The sequence below is a fragment of the Colletotrichum destructivum genome, chromosome 10, assembly GCF_034447905.1.
Source record: "Colletotrichum destructivum chromosome 10, complete sequence".
Lineage (NCBI taxonomy): Eukaryota > Fungi > Ascomycota > Sordariomycetes > Glomerellales > Glomerellaceae > Colletotrichum > Colletotrichum destructivum.
The window spans coordinates 74,144-92,215 of NC_085905.1; the positions used below are offsets into that span (position 1 = coordinate 74,144).

At 59.4% G+C, this 18,072-nt stretch overlaps 6 protein-coding genes across 6 annotated transcripts; 1 reads left to right on the forward strand and 5 right to left on the reverse strand.

Moving 5' to 3' along the window:
• Positions 1 to 897: 897 nt before the first annotated feature.
• On the reverse strand, positions 898 to 1,618 carry CDEST_14278 (uncharacterized protein). Its single transcript, XM_062930434.1, has 3 exons — positions 1,413 to 1,618; positions 1,206 to 1,305; positions 898 to 1,130 (listed from the first exon to the last, which is right to left on the reverse strand). The coding sequence occupies exons 1-3, from the start codon at positions 1,507 to 1,509 to the stop codon at positions 1,100 to 1,102; spliced, it is 228 nt and encodes a 75-aa protein (XP_062786485.1). The 5' UTR covers positions 1,510 to 1,618; the 3' UTR covers positions 898 to 1,099.
• A 974-nt stretch (positions 1,619 to 2,592) lies between these two features.
• On the reverse strand, positions 2,593 to 5,410 carry CDEST_14279 (uncharacterized protein). The gene is made up of 3 exons (XM_062930435.1): positions 3,877 to 5,410; positions 3,506 to 3,780; positions 2,593 to 3,399 (listed from the first exon to the last, which is right to left on the reverse strand). The coding sequence occupies exons 1-3, from the start codon at positions 4,065 to 4,067 to the stop codon at positions 3,302 to 3,304; spliced, it is 564 nt and encodes a 187-aa protein (XP_062786486.1). The 5' UTR covers positions 4,068 to 5,410; the 3' UTR covers positions 2,593 to 3,301.
• Positions 5,411 to 5,729: 319 nt separating this feature from the next.
• CDEST_14280 (Putative ureohydrolase) lies at positions 5,730 to 8,111 on the reverse strand. The gene is made up of 3 exons (XM_062930436.1): positions 7,193 to 8,111; positions 6,506 to 7,089; positions 5,730 to 6,369 (listed from the first exon to the last, which is right to left on the reverse strand). The coding sequence occupies exons 1-3, from the start codon at positions 7,274 to 7,276 to the stop codon at positions 6,057 to 6,059; spliced, it is 981 nt and encodes a 326-aa protein (XP_062786487.1). The 5' UTR covers positions 7,277 to 8,111; the 3' UTR covers positions 5,730 to 6,056.
• A 282-nt stretch (positions 8,112 to 8,393) lies between these two features.
• Positions 8,394 to 9,816, forward strand: CDEST_14281 (uncharacterized protein; the record flags this gene model as incomplete). The annotated part of the gene is made up of 1 exon (XM_062930437.1): positions 8,394 to 9,816. One exon carries the CDS (start codon positions 8,394 to 8,396, stop codon positions 9,054 to 9,056), a length of 663 nt encoding a protein of 220 aa, XP_062786488.1. The 3' UTR covers positions 9,057 to 9,816.
• Position 9,817: 1 nt separating this feature from the next.
• CDEST_14282 (Putative glycosyl transferase CAP10 domain-containing protein) lies at positions 9,818 to 13,004 on the reverse strand. The gene is made up of 2 exons (XM_062930438.1): positions 11,328 to 13,004; positions 9,818 to 11,201 (listed from the first exon to the last, which is right to left on the reverse strand). Exons 1-2 carry the CDS (start codon positions 12,244 to 12,246, stop codon positions 10,081 to 10,083), a joined length of 2,040 nt encoding a protein of 679 aa, XP_062786489.1. The 5' UTR covers positions 12,247 to 13,004; the 3' UTR covers positions 9,818 to 10,080.
• Positions 13,005 to 15,712: 2,708 nt separating this feature from the next.
• On the reverse strand, positions 15,713 to 17,925 carry CDEST_14283 (Putative ribosomal RNA adenine methyltransferase KsgA/Erm, rRNA adenine dimethylase-like protein). Its single transcript, XM_062930439.1, has 2 exons — positions 17,566 to 17,925; positions 15,713 to 17,483 (listed from the first exon to the last, which is right to left on the reverse strand). Exons 1-2 carry the CDS (start codon positions 17,858 to 17,860, stop codon positions 15,844 to 15,846), a joined length of 1,935 nt encoding a protein of 644 aa, XP_062786490.1. The 5' UTR covers positions 17,861 to 17,925; the 3' UTR covers positions 15,713 to 15,843.
• Between the last annotated feature and the right edge of the window lie 147 nt (positions 17,926 to 18,072).

Consider the following 18,072-nt stretch of genomic DNA (forward strand, 5'->3'; position numbering starts at 1 on the left):
ATCAGATCGGTACCCAGACCTGTACCCAGGCAAGTACCTACGCAGGTACGTATACTCCCCGCCCGGGAAGCTAATCGACCACTCACCATTGCGGCTCAGAGCCACTTGAAGAAAGCCTGGACCATGGCTGGTTTCTGTGTTGTTGCTGTGACACCCAAGACGAATCGAGACTCGGAGTGGAGGAGAAAGCTCTCTCTATCCCGTTTCTTTCTGTCTCCTGTCCCTTCCTATCACCGTCTCGAGTCGTATCTTACAAAAACACAAAAACATCACTATGTGATATATAAAGGAATGCACTGAATCGCATGGCACACGCGGAAGAACCACAAGCCAATGCCGAAGCGGTACCTATGCCCTCGATTTGCTGCCGTCGTGCCGCAAACGGGCGACCTACGCGTGATTGGTTCAAATGTGGGTCCTCGTCCTGGCCTTGGACGCCACACCTTGAGGCTTGACGCTGGAGACGCAGGAGATAGGGGCGCCCAGCCCATCTGAACTAGCTACCCAACCATTACATCCATCTCACATCTCACTTCTCCAAGCCTTGTCAATCGCCAGGCACTTCCATCTTCCATCTTCATAGTTTCTCAGGGCGCAGATTCATGTGTCCAAGTGTGGACAAGAACCAGGCGTCCCGGCCAAGACTGGGAGCCCAATGCTTCCTTCAGAAGGGTGCCCCGTTGACCCCAGTGATGCCTGAGCATGTGATTACATAAGCATGACGACTGTCCACTGGTCACGTCATCCCCCGCTCGGCAGTGCTCGCTGGTCCTGGATGAATCCATCATCCAGCAAATATCGTCATCTGGATCTGGCCTAAACTGTTTTCAATGCCACACGACGCCAAGTTGCTCACGTTACTTCCAAGTACCCGGGCCGACGAGTACAGCGTATGTACGGGCGATGACTGTGCACGACAAGGCAACGCGAAAAGGTATTGTATCATCGGTTCATCATTAATACGTACAGTTCTAGACTGCAGCTATACCGCTCATGATCCAATTCTCACGTCCTCGAAATCGCAAAGGGATATCCAATAATAACGAAACGAAAAGAGAAGAAAAAGAAAGAAAAAGACCCCTGTTCATGATTGGCACGTCTAGTTGGAGATCTTGGGGTTGACCTTCTTCCTGTGGTTGCGAGCATCGTTAGCACAAACAAAGACACGAACACACACACACCCGTCAGGGCCTGGCATTACGTACCCGGTGACCTTCTCCCAGAGGCCGCGCGCGCCGTCGGTGATCTTCTCATCGGTGCCGGGGGCAAAGTCGTGGCCGGCCTTCTTGGAGGCGAAGTCGAAGGCTGCGCGGCGATTGTCAGTTTAACAGTTGGGTACTGTGTCCGTCCATATAACCCGTTGGCTGTGTCCCTGCACAAACGGACGGGATGGACGGATGGACGAGACTCACCCTTGTCGAGGGGGTCCTGCTTCTGCTGGCCGGCGGCACCAGCAGAGTGCGAGGAAGAGCCCTTGCTTCCACCCATGAGGTTCTTGAGCTGGTCCATTTCGATGTGCTGTTCTTGCAAGTCGTGAAGGTACGGTTGAATGCTTGGTAGAGTCGAGAAAGAGAGAGAGAGAGTGTGTGTGTGTAGATAGGCAATGTAGATCGTAGATCCCGCTTCTCCAATTCCAGGAAAAATGCCGAGGAATTTCTTCAGTCTTTATACACGCCCAGCCCTCCAAAGCTTGAGCACGAGCTGAAGGCGAGACTAGCTAGACCCTTTTCTCCCCCGCTTTCTCCATCAAAAACATCACTCCCTGTGACCTTTCTCAGCTCTGTGCGACGGCGGCCTCCCCCTCTGCCACAGACACACGCACGCTGTCAGTCGGTTTGTCACACACACACACACACACACACTCTCTCTCCCCCTTCCCCCGCCCGCAAATTGCCAGTTTCGGATAGGTAGGAGAGATAAGGTCCCTTGCGTCACCGGCCACCCCCCAGCTCCAACACGGCCGGCACTCCTCTCGTTCGACCCACCGGTAGAAACCGAAAACCCCACGTGACAGCAAACGGTCTTCCGGGACCCAGGCGGCGATCCTGTTTCCCAAATGCAGGCTGATACCGTAGTGTAGCTCTCGATCACCCTCCCCCCTTTGAGCCTTTGAGTGTTGCTCCGCCACGGGCGCAATTTCGAGCTAGCCAAGCGTGAGCAAGAAAAGAGACGGGCCACCCAGCCCGCCCGATTCCCAAGCGCCGTATCCACGAGAGAAAAGGCTGCGCCAAGAAAAGGGGTCCTGACACGCTCTTAACCCCTCTCTAATTCTCTTTCGTTCCCCAGGAGACATACTCACGCTATTGAGAGACCCCTGGAGAGGAGGCGCGACTGGCAATCATGGCGCAGCTGCACGGTCGATGCTCGCTGGCCTAGACCGCGCAATCGCCGTGGTCGACGGGCCTCCAACCAGGCACAGTAGACCATATCTAGCAGCACGCGCACCATCGCCGTCGCGGCGACACCGCTCGGCGCATCCCCAGCTGAACAACGTCCCTGGGACGGACGATCCCGCAAATGGCCAGGGGTACGAGACCCGGGCTGTCTGAGGCAGCCCCCTCCCCTGTTCGCTGTAGGCGTACTCCCCGCGTGTGTGAGATCAATGCCGTGCGACGATCATCACGGCCATGGAGCCGGCCGAGCTGGCATCTGCCACGACGGGGTTTCTGCGGGATGCAAGTTCGGCCGTCCGACGTTGGACCACGGCGTGGCCTTCGTGTGGTGACAGTGTCAGAGGGGGAACAATGGCTCCCAGGGAGGGACGGATAAACGGTAGTGGACTCGGCACCGCGAAGGGAGCATCCGTGATATTATTTCCCATTTCTCAACATATCTCGTCCGTCGTCCTTTTTCTCGTCATCGTCATACAGCCGTGAGCATTCCAATCAACCAACCCCTTTTGCACCAACTCCCGAACCGGGAGGGAGACTAACACCATAATCAAAACCTCCAAGGATGCAAGGAAAATATTAAAAAGAGAAGGGGGAAAACGCCTATAAGATGCCATTCGCGCCAAGAAAACCATTGCGCTTCGTCATATAAAGAACACCTCCATTACGCGCGTGCTCGCAAAACCAATCCTCGCTCCTCGGGCGATGCTATTGTCGAGTGGGTTTCGTGTTCGAGCGTATATTGCTCAGCGCCAGAGCTGGGGGGGGGGGGGGGATTAAAATTGATAACACGGCCCAAAAATTGAACAAAAATGGCGGGATGTATATGCACGACCCCGAGTTATCGACATCCCAATGCGGTATATGCGTTGCAGCCAGCGCTGGCAAAACGGCCAACACGCTCGCGTCCGTCATGATGTGGCAAAGACTTGGTAGGCCATGACCATGATCCACAGCAGGAAGAGCGCGCCGACGAGGGCAAAGGCGAAGACGGCCTGCCACGCTTGACCTGGACCCGCGCAGTCAGCATGCAGGGTTTCCCATCATGGCGAGAACGAGGAGAACGACCCGCGGGGGGGGGGGGGGGGGGGGGGGGGGGGGGGGGGACAACTCACATATGCTCCTCTGCTGCAGCCAGGCGAGAGTGTCGAGGCTCTGGCCGGTGGGGTTGCGGTTGAAGACGGCGAGGCTGCAGTTGCTCGAGACGGAGCCGTCGGGCCCCCAGAGCTGGATGCTGACGACGACGAGGCCGACGAACCAGAGGATGAAGAGGATGAAGGCGCCGATCATGACGATGGCCGGGAGGAGGCGGCGCTGGTAGACGAGCCAGAGCAGGAGGCCGATGAAGAGGACGACGAGGGAGGCGACGGTGATGTAGTAGGGGAAGTACCTGTTGGGGGATTGTCATGTCAGTTGGTTGATGGCCTCGAACACGGAACAACCGAGGACGGGCGGACGAGGACGGCGGGCGGGCGGGCGGACGTACCATGGGATCGGCAGCAGGAGCTGCTGCTGAATGTCGATGAAGGAGGCGAAAACGCCGATGATGAGGCAGGACGCGGCGAGCATGACGAGGATCCAGAGGTTCAGCTGGATGCCGGGCCACTGGTAGCGATGGACACGCTCGACGACGCGCCTCTCGTAGAGGGAGCTGCCCGTGACGGTGGAGGCCACCATGATGGGCGGCTACTCGGGGGGAGGAGGGGCGTGTCAGTGGTTTGACTGTGGTAAGATGAGCGCGGGATGAAGACGCTCAATCGTGGTCGGGGTCGTGGGTGTCAATCGATCAAGGTGGAAGACGGTCGAATGAGGTCGTCGCAGGCGATGTTTTAATCGCCGATCCAGCCAATTCGCCCAAGGCGGTGCGGGGGGGAGGCGGAAGGAAGAGGCTGTAGAGGATGGAAGTCGGAAGAAGGGCGCGCGATAAGACCGGGCCTGGCTGGGATGCGCCAGGGAAAAAGAGAGAGTACGGGACCGAACGAGCACCCAGTGAAGGAAGTAAAGAGAGGCGTAGACAAGGGCAAGGCTGGTGCAGGAGGAGGAGAAGGAGGAGGAGGAGGAAAAAGAAGAGGCTATCGCCGCGGGACGTCCGACCGTCGCAACCCGAGATAATGTGCAGGCGTTGGGCGCTGAAGGATTTCGAGGCGCGCAGGTCGTTCGTTCAGGCTAGCAACAGTGGCACAACGCAGGTACCTGGGCCAGCAGCGACGGTGACGCTAACGGCAGGGACTGGACGGTTGGTGGAAGGCTGGGCGGCCGGTTGGGGTGGTGTTGTTGCTGGGTGGTGTTGCTGGTAGCCTCTGATTTGAGGCCGAGGGGATTTCGACTCGACTCGAACGACTTTGGATGACAGCAGAGATGATGATGCAGGTTTGCCGTCTTGTCTTGGCTCGGGGCGGTTTGGCGTGTGCCACGTCAAGAGTCGCCAGATGCGATGATGCCGCGTTGCTGCAGACACCCTTGTCCCGGCTTTCCTTGTTCTCCGCGCGAGATTTGGCGCCGTCGGGCTGTGATGAGCGTCGGCCCGGGAGAGGGGGGCAGGAAGAGGGAAGAGTGGTAGTTAAACGGTGGTTCGCTGGATCAGAAGAGTCGGATGTTCGGGTGTCTTGGGTTTTTACGAGTCTTTTTGATGGTCGCACGGGTTGGGTGGGATGTACGGGGAGGATGGTCCGGCGAGGCGACAATGGTGGGTGACAGTGGTGAATAAAATCACGGATGATCGTGTTGAAATCGCCGGTGAACCGGGATGATGGGAGTGGGCTATCGGTGCGAACCCTCCGAAGAAAGAATTGAGATCGTTGCTCCAGGTTGCGAAAAAAAAGATCTATCTCTTGGAAAGCGCGTCGTGAGATCGGTTCACGAAGTAAATAAAAAAACTCACGGTCAAACCAACGTCTCCCACGCCCCCTTCCCCGGTGGCTGGGCGAAATAGCTCTCCCGCCCAATCGTCGCGAAAAAGAAAAAGAAAAATGGCGATGGCTGGGGGCGAGAAATCCCCGCTAACCTATGCGCCGCACTCACTCGCTGCGGCGGGCGGACCTGCAGTGGGGCCCGCATTCTTCGCGCTGCTGTCAGGGCACCCGCGTCCGCGCCCGCGCCCGGTTCCGGCTCGCCGACCCGCAAACACCTATTGATTCCCTCTCCCCCCCTCTCTCCCCCGCTGTCTTCCCCCCCCACTCACCGCCGGGACGCACCCGAGCCGCACGGGGGGCTACCGCCTGGCCTTCCGTCACCGCTCCTTCGACACGTGTCAGTATGCTGTCGCAGACGTGCAGAAACCCGCCCGTCCCCTTGGACCTGCAGAATACGAATGGTGTCTGTCGACGAGGGCGGGGAGGAGAAGGGGGTAAAAAATGATCATTTGCTTTGGTATTATTCCTCGTCGTCTCTTGGGACCGCCGTCGTCCTATCTCGGACGGGCGACCCCCCCGTGGCTGAAGCTCATCTATTCCCCGCCGTCCCATGCAGTCCCGGACCATGCGCCGAATCGAATCGAACCCGCCTCCGCCCTGCCGTTGTCTCTTGTGATATGCTTTCCCCCGTCCTTCCTTTCCCTTACGAGATGCAGTGTTTCCCAATCATCTATTTTTTTCTTCTTCCGTCCTCCCCTCTCACTAACATCCATTTGACTCTTCCCCCTTATTCTTCTTTTCTCAGAAACCGACCTCACAGCAGCGACTCGCCCAGGGCGCAGCGCACCAGCGAGCAGCCGGCGCGTACCGTCTCGGACGCGGCGCCCTCCTGGTCGGCCGCCAGCGACGGGTTGACCTCGACGAGGTCGAGCGCCACGAGGCTGCCCGTCTCGTGCACGCACTCGCAGATGTAGTCGCCCTCGCGCAGCGTCAGGCCACCGCGCACCGGCGTGCCCGTCGACGGCGCCCACATGGGGTCGAGGGCGTCGACGTCGAACGAGAGGTGGATCGGCGTGTCGCTGCCGATGTGCGCGAGCGCCATTTCCATGACGCGGCCGATGCCGTACCTGATTGGTGGTTCGTGTCAGCAAAACAGATGCAGGCAGGCAGGCAGGTAGGCAAGCAGGCAGGGAGAGAGAGGGAGAGAGAGAAACAGAGGGGGAGGGGGAGATGTGAAGACGGACGAAAACGGAGGACACCTACCGGTCAATGTCAAACATGCTAAAGGCCTTAATGCCGTTTTCGCGCAGGATCCGCTTCTCGCCGGGGTCGACGTCGCGCAGGCCAATGTAGACGAGCTTCTTGAGGCTCAGCATGTGCTCGTCCTGGAGCCAGCCAAAGTACTCGGGGCGCTGCTCCTTGGCGAGGCCCGTGACGAAGGCGACGGGCATGCCGTGGATATTGCCGCTGTCGCTCGTCTCGGGGGTGTTGATGTCGGCGTGGGCGTCGACCCAGATGACGGCGATCTCGCGGCCGAGGCGCTCTCGCGTGGCCTTTGCGGAGCCGGCGATGGTGCCAATGGCGATGCTGTGGTCGCCGCCGAGGGTCAGGGTCAGGCGGCCGAGGCGCGACTGCTGGTAGACCTGGTCGGCGATGCGCTGGGTGACGGACGAGACGGCCTTGGGGTTCTTCATGTTGCGGAAGGGCGGGTCGTCGGCGGGCACGAGGTCGGTGTAGAGGTGCACCTCGTCGTCGCCGTGCAGCCGGTATCCAAGCTCGTCGCGCAGCTGGGTCAGCAGGCCTGACTCGATGAGGGCCTTTGGCGCAGCGTCTACTCCCTGCTTGCACTAAAGGGGGGGGGGAGGGAAGAGGGTCTGTCAGCTTGCCGTTGGGAGTAGTGGCGCGAGTGGGACGTGGATGGACGGGAGGGGTGGCTTTGGGCTGGCTTACCTGTCCGCCGGAGAAGCCGACGGCGACGACGCCGAGGTCCTCAGGGTCGCTGAGGAACTTGGACTTGACCATGGAGGTGTGCATGGCTGCGAGGTGCTACCAGTATGCGTGAAGAGAGGAAGTGAATGGGGGTGGGTGAGCGGGTTGAGAGCTGACGGGCGACCGACTTGGATCAAGACACAAGAGAGAGAGTTGTAAGAGGATGACGGAGGAAGAGGGAAGAAGCTGACGAGAGGATTGTGGGAGCTGAGGAGGAGAAGAGGAAGGGAAGACGAGGAGCAGGATGGAGAGAAGATGGACGAAAACGGGGTGGGCGATCAAGGTATAAAGCCTTTTTTTATTTCTTCCTTCCCTTCCCCTTCTGTCCGGGAAGGACGACGTGGAGGATGAGGACGAGAAGCAAAACCAAAACCAGAACCAGGACCAGGACCATGACCGGGACTAGGACTAGGACCAGGAGTGTCGGCCTGCTAGTGCCGGAAGTTGGGATGGATGGAGCTCGAAGCCAATGAGACCAGCCAATGCCCCCCCCAAAGGCATCTCGGAGAAGACGAGGGCGGCCGGGGCGTGACTCGGCTCGTGGCGGTTGCGGAGAGGAGAGGAGGGAGAGAGAGAGAGAGAGAGACAGAGAGCCGGAGAGATGCTCGAAGCGTCGATGCGCATTCCGGTGCATGGCGGGGTCATTTGGTCCTTCGGGGGCGGGGTTGTTTTTTCTAGCTTTTTTGGCCATCTTTCCCCTTTTCCTTTCCCCTTTTCTTCGTCGTCCTTTTGCTCGCCCTTTTTCTTTCTCTTATTATACTTCTTTTGCTCGTTTCTTATGATGCTAGTTCTCCCTAAAGAATGGCACCATCCTCAACGTATCTGTCCATCGTCAACGACACCACAGACCCAGACAGAAAGAAACACTTCATGACCGGCGACGCGAGACGGCCCTCCCACCAGCGTTCCAGGCCTGTGGACCCCCTGACCATGGTTGGTGGTACCCACCGCGGGTAGACCTGCACTTAGGGGAACATCAGTGGATCCCCCCCCCGAAAGCCTCCGAGTCACCGCGACCGTCACTCAACGCTCGCAGCCCCGCGGCGCACCATCGGCGTGGGTCCCGCCGCTGGAGCACCTGCACTTAGGGGTCTGGCGCCCTTCGGACCTGTGCCACTTAACGGCAGGTGGGGACCGCTGGACACCTACCTACCTTTGCTGGATGACGCCGCCGCAACGCAACGCGGGCGGGCGAGGCGAGGCAATTATCAATTATTTAAAGGGGCCCGTCCGCCCGCCCCGCGAAGTCGCCGTGATCCCTAATGGCAGGGCGACCCGAAGTCCATTACGCTTGAGCAACTCGGGCAGGACGAGTTGTTTTTTTTTGTGTACCCTTCCCTCTTTCTCTCTCTCTTTCTCTTTGGCTTTTCTGTTGAGGGAAGGGCAGACAGGATCCCGGTTGGGACATCCGACACACACACCCCTTCCCCCCTTCACCATCACGGCGGCCTCCTCGTCTTGTTTCTCTCGTGGTTCATCGTCTTTGGCTTCTAGTCCCGATTCTACGGTGGTAAAAGTGTCGGTTTTTTCGAGGTTCGACCCTTCTCACCCTCCCCACATCACGTGGCTTCGCCTTATCACCACCCACTTTGTCGGTTATCGGGCTTCGGCAACATCCTCGACAAATCGACAGTGTGTAGCAGGTGTGGCAGGCGTGGCAGATGTCGACAAGTGGCCCGTTTTGAGGCCCTCCAACCCACCCATCCACCCACACCCAGACTCGACCAACGACCTTTGCCAAACCCACACTTCCATGCACCTCGTCTCATCCGCCCTCTGCGCGCTGTCGCTGTCCTCGCCCTTCCCCCTCGACATCACCATCTGACCGACTGCTCTCGTATCCCCCCCCCCCCTGGTTTCTATTATCAATCGGCCTTAGCAACATTTTCGGTCCCATGATCGGTTTCTCATCCTCTGCTTTTCACGATCCTCATCTCCCGGCGCAACCCGGACCAACACAAACTCCCCTCCGCCGCAGCACACGAGAAACCTCCACCACCACCACCACCACCACCACCACCCCTCCGAGACTCCCTCTCGACACTTGACTTTCGAACTTCGGTCCTCGTTCCACCCCGGGAGCAAACAAGGTCCCTCCCTGTCCTTACGTAAAAGCAATCACCTCCCCCCAAGTCTCGGAATGGCATTACCATCGCGTAATGGCCGAAGTCGATCCCACGACGCCTTGACTCGTGCCAAGGGTGATCGGGGCCATATGACCTCATATTTCCCACAGGACGTGACAACCCGACATGAAGCAAGCGCATCGGATCGCGATCCCGATATGGAACGAGGGAGGGGAGAGAGAGAGGAAGGGCCGACACGGATTTCCGATGCCGCGCTTGCGCTCCGAGGCGGCTTTGCTCGGCTTCTAGCGGTATTCTCCGCCCGCGGACGCTGCTCCGAGCCGGGCGAAGCCGTGAGTAAAACTAGACGGTGAACGCCCAACGACACGTAACGATGTGACGATGTGACAAATGTCCCAAGGAAACTCACGACAGCCTGCCTCACTTGACACTTGGCACTCGCCTGTGAACCGTGACCGTGACCATATGACATGCGTGCTAAGAGTATGAATCTTGCTAACTTTTGTTGTTTGTACACCGGTACAATATGCTGGATGATGATAAAGATGATTCTACCTTCCTCTTCCGAGAGGCCCCCCTTCTCCCAATGGTATCCGTGGACGACGTTCGCAGACGACGTTCGCATGCATAGAGAAAGAGAAGAAAAAAACAGTAACCCTCGCGTGCCTCCGCGAAACGCCAATAACGCCCTCGCCCCCTATTTTGCATTTGTCCCGAGATTTCTCGCTGCTCCCCTAGGAAGCCTTGATTACTTCGTTCCCTTCAACTCGACGTCTGTGCCGCCAGCAAATCATCCACCCAGCCCATCCGCTCGCGCCTCTCATCCGTCACGCGCGCGTACTCGAGCAGCAGCCGCAGTGTGTAGATCTGCATGTCCTCCTTGCGCAGCGCCTTCTCCGCCCATTCCTTGCCGTCCGCGGCGATCCGCTCCGCCTCGGCGTCGTGGCCGGGCCTCTCGTCGCCGTACCCCAGGAAATAGTCCATGATGCCGTAGTAGTCGCCGAAGCGGTTGTCCATCGGCACGAAGTGTTTCCACGCGACGAGACGGCTGTCATGCCACTCGCGCCACAGCGTTGCCTTGATCGGCAGGCTCGTGCTGCCGAGGAACGCGAGGTACCGGCCCGAGAAGCTATTGCCGTCGATGTCGGGCAGGTATTTCGCGTCGTACATCTTGGCAAGCTTGACGCCTTCGGTGAGGTTGTAGTAAGGGCTTGTGTAGTTGCACAAACCGGCCTCGCCCTCTGGCTCGCACATGAGGTCCGTGAAACCGACGTTGGCCCACGACCGCACCCAGTCGCTGAGCCCGCCGACGGCCTGCGCCGCGATGTTGTACAGCTTGTCTGGCAGCGAAAAGTTGATGACGGTGTCCGCCGCCCCGCCGCTCTCGTTGTCCTCCTCAGCGGCGGCGATCTTGGTGGCGTTGTTCATGGCGACGAAGCGGTGCCGCTGGAAACCGGGCCAGTTGGTTTCGCGGTTGCGGCCGCCCGTGGCGACGCCACGCCAAAGCACTGCGTCCTTCTTCTTTGCCCAGGGCCCGCCGTGTTGGCCGCCGCCGGTGAAGCGCTCTTCCTCGGTCCAGTACATGGCGGCGGGCAGAAGGATCTCATTGTTGACGGCCAGCTTGGAGCCGCCGAACATGGGGAACAGCACGGGGGTGGCCGAGGTGCTGAGGGGCTCAATGAAGATGCCGTTGAGGCCCTGCAGGTCGGGCTGGTGGCATAGCTGGGTCGAGAGGGTGTAGTTGGAGACGTAGCCGTCGCGCATGTGCGGCTTGGCGTACTTGTTGGAGATGGCCGGTGGGCGGTCGAACGTGGTTTGCGTCTTGGCCAGGCGGGCGGGGCTGTCCGGGGGGCAGCCGCGGCGGGCGATGAGCCAGAATTGTTCTAAAGACGGTCGACGGATTAGAGTTGATTCACTTTACAGTGCTAAACGGGAATGGGGTGGGGGGGATGAGAGACACATTGGGGAAGAGGAGGGAGGGCGGGGAGGGAGGGGCAGAAGCCACATACTCGTTACTTTGTCCCAGTGCTTGCTCTGAACCTTGACATTCCGGTCAAGCTCCTTTTTGTTGCTGGGCAGGGCCTGGAATGTGTTCATGACGTTTTTGGGTTCGGGCATGGTGTGGGTCAGGGCGGCATCGCGCAGGTACTGCTCCATGTCTTCGTAAGGCACGACCATGCGCGGCTCGTCCATGGGATTCAGGGCGATGTCCATGTCCGGCAGCAGGTGCTCGATGGTCTGGAGCATGTTGGTCCAGTGGACAGTCCAGAACCACTCGCTGATGCGGGTGGCGCGGCCCTTGCGGACCTGGATGACCATCTCCCACTCGGCGGCCTCCTTGCGGATGCGCGAGGGCTCGACGCCCCAGAAGGGCTGCAGGTCGTGGTAGATCTGGTCGAAGAAGTCCTCGACGATGACGGCGCGGCGGTCCTGGGCGAACTGGAACCAGGCGTCGAAGCCGGGGGGCGGGTGGCGGCCGCGGCGGTCGCGGTAGGCCTTTGCGGCGGCGGTCAGGGTCTTGGACTCCTTTGCCAGCATGTTGCGGAATGTGTCATCGGCATCGCGGATGAGGGTGTCGATGGGGTGTTCTTTGGACGAGGAGGAGGGGGGGGGAGCATTATTGCTGTCGTTGTCGCTGTACTTTGAATCCCCCGGGGCGTACTTGGGCGGTGGTATCGGCGTCGACTCGGGGAGGGGGATGGGCTTCTCGGCGCCGTCGGCGGCGTGGACGGGGGGCGGGACGACGGGACCAGGGCTCTGGGGCGTCTGCTCGGGCTTGTCCAAGGGGGGGAGCTGTGTCGATGCTGCTCGTGGGTATCTCGGGTCGAAGTAGTAGAAGAGGGCGACGACGAAGACGACGAAGGCGGCGTAGCGCAGGAAGCTCGAGGGCCGCCGGGGCTGGAACGAGGGCGGCAGCAGCTTGACCATGGTGGAGGGTCGCGAGAGGTCTGTCGCTGATCGAGATCGAAGGGGGAAGCGCGAGGGGAGGGGGGAGAGATTGGACCTGGCGGCCGGCTCAGCCAGGCCAATTCAGGTTGCGACGAGCAATGGCGGACGAGGGGGTGCGACTTCGGCGCGCGCAGAGAGCGGTGGTGAGGGCAAGTGGTTCGAGTCGGAGAGAGAGGAGAGAGCTATCGTTCGAGTCGTGAGTCGAACTGACAAGTCAGAGGCTCGCTATGCGAAAGACGAGAGACGACACCGGACGCTGCAGGAGGAGGGCGAGGATGAGGCCAAGGTCGAAGGAATTGTTGAAGATGGGACCGTGAGTTGTAGAGGATTGGGACGAAAAGGAAAGCAAGACGACAGAAAGCTTGGCTGCGTGGATAGAGGAAATGGGAAATGGAGATGGAAATGGAGATGGAGGGACAAGAAGGGGAGCGAGCGATATGAGAGGCCAAGATGGACTGACAGGGGGGGAGCCCGGGATGGATTGATGGATTGAATGGAGGGATGGAGGGATGCAGGGGTGAGAGAGAAGGCGGCTCGTTCGCTAGAGAAGCGGCGGCGGGTGTTGGGGCGATGGATCCAGGGTCGAGGTTGCAGGAAGTAGAAAAGTACAGCAGAGTTTTGGTAGATGAAGAGAGGGCAGAGCGCAAAGTGGGATGGGCGGGCGTGGATATGCTGATCGGAGGGCGGACCGTGTACTTGTTGTTTGGTAGTGGTAGAGGTGGAGGGGGTTGGTGGAGGGGGTGGTGGTGGTGATGATGATGATGATGATGATGAAGAAGAAGAAGAGGAAGAAGAAGAAGATGATAATGATAATTGGTCAGGGACGGGGACGAGGCGGGACTGATGGGATAGAGGCACAGCGGCACACAGCAGTACGGTAAGTGGACCAGGCAGTAGGTACAGAGTATACGAACGTTTAAGGGTGGTCGTATAGTATACGAAGTACCGAACAGGAAGAGAGAAAGAAAAAGAGAGAGACCGAGGAACATAAGAATGAGGAGGAAGATCCGGATCAGAAGAATGAGGACTACGACTACGGACTACGGACTACGACTACGACGACGATGAAGGTTGGGGTGGAGAAGATGACGCCCAAGCCGGTTTCAAATGAGCGTAGGCTTCCAAGGATCTTGCTTCGTCTTGCTGCTGCTGCTGCTGCTGCTACTGCTGCTTTGTCTTTGCTTTGTCTCTGCGGGCTACTCCTCCTTGCAGCCGGTCTCTCGCAGAGGAGGGTTTACGGGTAGATAGGTACAGTAGGTACTCTGTACAGTAGTAGGTACAGAGAGTTTAGTTTGGTCTACCTGTAGAAACCCGTACACGCAAACTCGAGGTTTGAATGCCGTTTGCCGTGTTGGGCAAGGTTTGAGTCCAAGATCAAGATCAAGCTGGCGAGAAATAGAGTTCAAGGGACAAAAAGGGGGTTGTGTGTGTTTTTTTTACTGGTTTTTATTTTTTCTTTCTTCAATTAATGGGTGACAGACACTCCGTGCACTTTGGGGACAAGTCCCGGATACAGCACACCAGCCATAAACTGCCGCTAGCATCCACCAACCAACTTAGATATGTGCCTTGGAACGTGAAGAAAAATGAGAAGAAAAGAAAAGAAAAAGAAAAAGTCTAGACAAGAAAATGGGCCTACCTACGCAGGGAAACGCCGCAAGGGGGGCCAGCCAGCCCAAAGATGATGTAGAAACAAAGGGGGCCCATTGTCACCGGCGTTTTCTGGTCCGTTTGGCGCCGAGTTGGCGGTTCCTGGAAAAGCCATAGAGCGCTAAACAGGACAAGTCTGTCAGGGCGTGGGCGCTGACATGCTGAGGTAAGACAGGTACCTTGACCTTGCGCTAGATCGCCATGTCTCACAAGTACCGGTACACAATGACCGGCGCTAGGGTAGGTAGGGGGCTCACGATGCTGGCGCTCGGCACTGGGAGCTAGCGGTTTTCTGGTTCTCTCCCCCTGAGTCTCCTCCTCCCCGACAAGTCTCATCTCATCTGCTCAGCTGTACTAACACACAATCTCACTCGCTGTCTCTTTCAGTCTCACTCACTCACTCACTCCCTACCTCACTCATAGCCACCCTCGCTTTCTACCTCACCCAACAAACAACAACATCAACATCACCGGTTCCGCCCTCTGTCGTCGTCCGTCGTTTGTTGTCCACACCGCAACGTGGCCTCTACTCGTGCCGACGCCATACCTGTACGTGCGTACCCACCTCGCTCACCTCAAATCACCCATCATCTCTCACAGATGACCGGCCTTGGCTTGTGTGGCTGTGGGGGGGGGGGGGGGGGGGGGGGGGGGGTTCCGCGGCCGGCCGCCCATCAAACGGGGTCTCGACAGCTGGAGAATGCAACACTGCTTGAAGAGCCGAGATTCGGATGCACTGCAGTCCCCATCATTCTCCATTCGTTCTCCATTCATTCCCCATCGTCTCGAAACCACGCGGGCAACGAATGTCTCGAATTCCAACTTCCAGTGAGGTGTTGCGTAACTATATATACACGTAGGTACAGTACGTATGGATACCTACGCAACACAACATGCTACAGAAGCCTGCGACAATCAACCCATCGCCCCCCCCTCAGATTCGTTCCCCATTTGTCTGCGCGGGCACCTCGTCAATCTGTTTCCTCGCCCCAAATTGCGATTGCCCCAGATTGACATTGACATGCACGTCTCCTCCGTCCCTGTCTGTGCCCCCCTGCCTGTGCCCTGTGACGGTGTCGTCATCGCCGTCTATCCGCCCGTTGCTTTCTTTGTGTTTCTGTGTGTGTAGTGTATGTGTGTAGTGTAGATCCGACGCAGCTCGGCGTCTTCTCTTTTCTCCGTCGTCCCATCCAGCCATCCCCGGTCTCGCCGTCGATCAACCATCTCTGGAACGGCTCTACAGCCTGCTCTGGGACGTGGGTGTACTCACTGGGACGAGACCCCCCCGGACCCTGAATTCGGCGCGCATCCATCTGATTAGATGCGTGCATACCGTAGATGCGTCCCCTCTTTTCTCGCTTCCTCTCCCACCCCCCCTAAGCCGGCTTACTCACGCCCTCTTCCCGTCGTGGCCGCTAACCGCATCCGACACCGCGCCGTACACTGTCCGCGGCGGCCAGACTCACGGCCGGGGAGCCAAGGGGCCGTCAGGTCCCCGCAGACAGACACACAACACACGTGCGGATTAACACATGACAGGCACACACACTGACAAGTGTCTAGAATCACGGCACCCTGCTTCCATCGCACGATCTGGCACGACGCCCTGTTGGTGCTGTTGCGTAACACGTCAACGACACAGCCCTCTCCTTCAGCAAACGGTCGCCCGCCCGGAAACGAGGTTGCCCTCATCTTCCACGTCCCGACTTGGACTGGCTCACCGTCGAACCCCGGCCCCGGCCTCCGCCATGGAACGCGGCATGCCACAAACCACTCTCTCTTTGTACACGCCCCCTTGAGGGTATCTCTTGTTATGTATTCGTACTATAATACCAACACGTAATCTTACATATTTACATAGTTACATACACACACACACACACATATACACTTATACATACACCCATACACATACATTCATGGCCCTTACGACAACATCGAGTCGGCCGAGAAGCTGCTGCCGGCCCCGGTGTTCTCGTCATCGGCATACTCGACGTCTTCCGCCATCCGCCCAATCAGCTCCTCGTACGACGGCCGGAACGGCCACGACATGAAGGCCTCGAGCAGCTCCATCCACTGCCTCTCGTTGAGCAGCCGCACGCTCAGCTCGCTGTGGCCCTCCCCCGGCATCCCGCCCCCTTTCGGGTCCCGCAGGCTCGGGCACCGCGGCAGGATCCACTCCACCGCCCCGGGCCAGATGCGCGCCACCGCCTTACTGACCGGGTCCATGCCCGACATGAGCATCGACTGCAGCAGCAGCTCGAAGATGTCGCCCGCCCGCGACGTGCCGGGCCCCTTCTGCCGCAGCAGCGGGTGTATCGCCTTGGGCTGGATGTCGAGCAGCGTGCACTCGACGTTGGGGAAGAACTCGTCCGCCCGCACCGCCAGCGGGTCGTACGCCCGCCGGTCCCAGTGCAGCGCCGGCGGATCCTGCAGGAACAGGTGCAGGTTGTCGCGGACGATCCGGAAGTCGCTCAAGTGATTCTTGCCGAGCGCCCCGACCTCCTCGTTCCACTCCGAGATGCTCGCCCCGAGCTCGCCGTCCTTGAGCGCGCCCGACTGCCGCAGCTCCCCGATCCTCCGCAGCTCCGTCACGAGTCTCAGGTACGTCGTGGACCCCTGCGCCAGCTGGTCCTTCTGGTGCCGGAGCACCATGAGCCGGTTCCACTCCTTGGACGCCCTGGTCTTCATGGACGAGTCCGGCGGCACGAACTTGCCCTCCTGCAGCCCCTTTTCGAGCGCGTCGAGCTCGGCGAGGAACGGCCGCACGATCATCGGCGGCTGCACGCCCGCCTGCGGCGCCTTTACGCGAACCGCATCGTGCCGCTGCTGCTCCTCCCGGAGCAGCCGCCTCAGCTCGTGCTCCCGCCCCTCGGGGATCGTCGCGCCCGCCTCCTCCATCCGCTCCGCCACGGCCCTGGCGGCGTCCAGCTCGATCCACCGGTCGCGCACAAACCAGGCCGACTCGTTGCTCTCCACCTTGGCGTCCCTGCTGGCGACCTCGGTGATCCACTCGCACGAGAGCTCGCCCTCGATGCCCATCTTCCTCCTCTCCTGCATGTTCCTGGGCAGCAGCCTGCGCGGCTCCTCGGGGCCCACCCAGACGAGCATGCGCACGAGGCCGTACCGCTGGAACAGCGAGCTGGTGCGGATGCTGTTGAGCAGCTGGTACATGACGAGCTGCGTCACCGATTCGAACAGGCGGTACCGCTTCTTCGGGTGGTACGACAGGTTCGCCGTCACGAGCAGCGTGTCGTTGCGCTCCGGCGCGCCGTCGGGCCCGCTCGGCCTCGCCGCCTGGGTCTGGCTCTCGAGCCGCTCCAGCACGTCGCTGAGCTCCTTCCACACGATGCCCGACTGCTTCAGCAGCTGCGTGTTCGGCCGATCGAGGAGGGGCTGGAGGAAGGGCGCGTAGAGATCGGCGTCGGGCTCCATGAGGGTGTGCGACCGCGGTTCGAGGAAGTCGTGCAGCTGGCGGCTCCAGAGGCCGGTGCCCGGGTTGATGTCGATGAGGTCGCAGCCGCGGTGCCGTTCGAGCGACGGGCCGATGTACTTGATAATGTCATCTGGTCGAGACAGAAGTTAGTTTCCAAAGAATCTACAAAAGGGGGGGAGCCCCCTTCCCCAAGGGGTCTTTTGTATGCGTACCGCACAGCTTCTCGCTGACAACGTTGACGCGCGCCTTGTCGCCGACGGGCCTCTTGGCTTTTTTCTTCCTTGTCGCCCCCGTCTCCTTCAGAGCCTTATCGGCTTTTGACAGCTTCAACATATCTCCCGATGTCCGCCATACGCCCGTGGCGGCGAGTTCCTTTGCCGTTTCCGTCGACGTCTGGAGGATTGCCCTGCTGATCCTCGTCGCGGTCGGTGCCTTCTTCGCCATCGTCCGCGTCAGAAGACGGCGCATGGGGAGAGGCCTTTCCCACGCATGGCGGAGACCAAACATAAGAGTATGCTATGTAGGGTTTAGTGTGTTGATCGTTGGCAATTGCGAGTTTGGAACCTGTTGAGTTCCTGTGTTCTTGTTCTTGTTCATGTGTTTGAAAAGCTGCAAATGCAACGGATTCCATCCGAGTCGCAAAAGTTCTGCCGGGCTTCACCGCCGTCCACCCGGATCCACCTCCGACTATCGATAAGACCCCTCGGGATGGTGGGGCC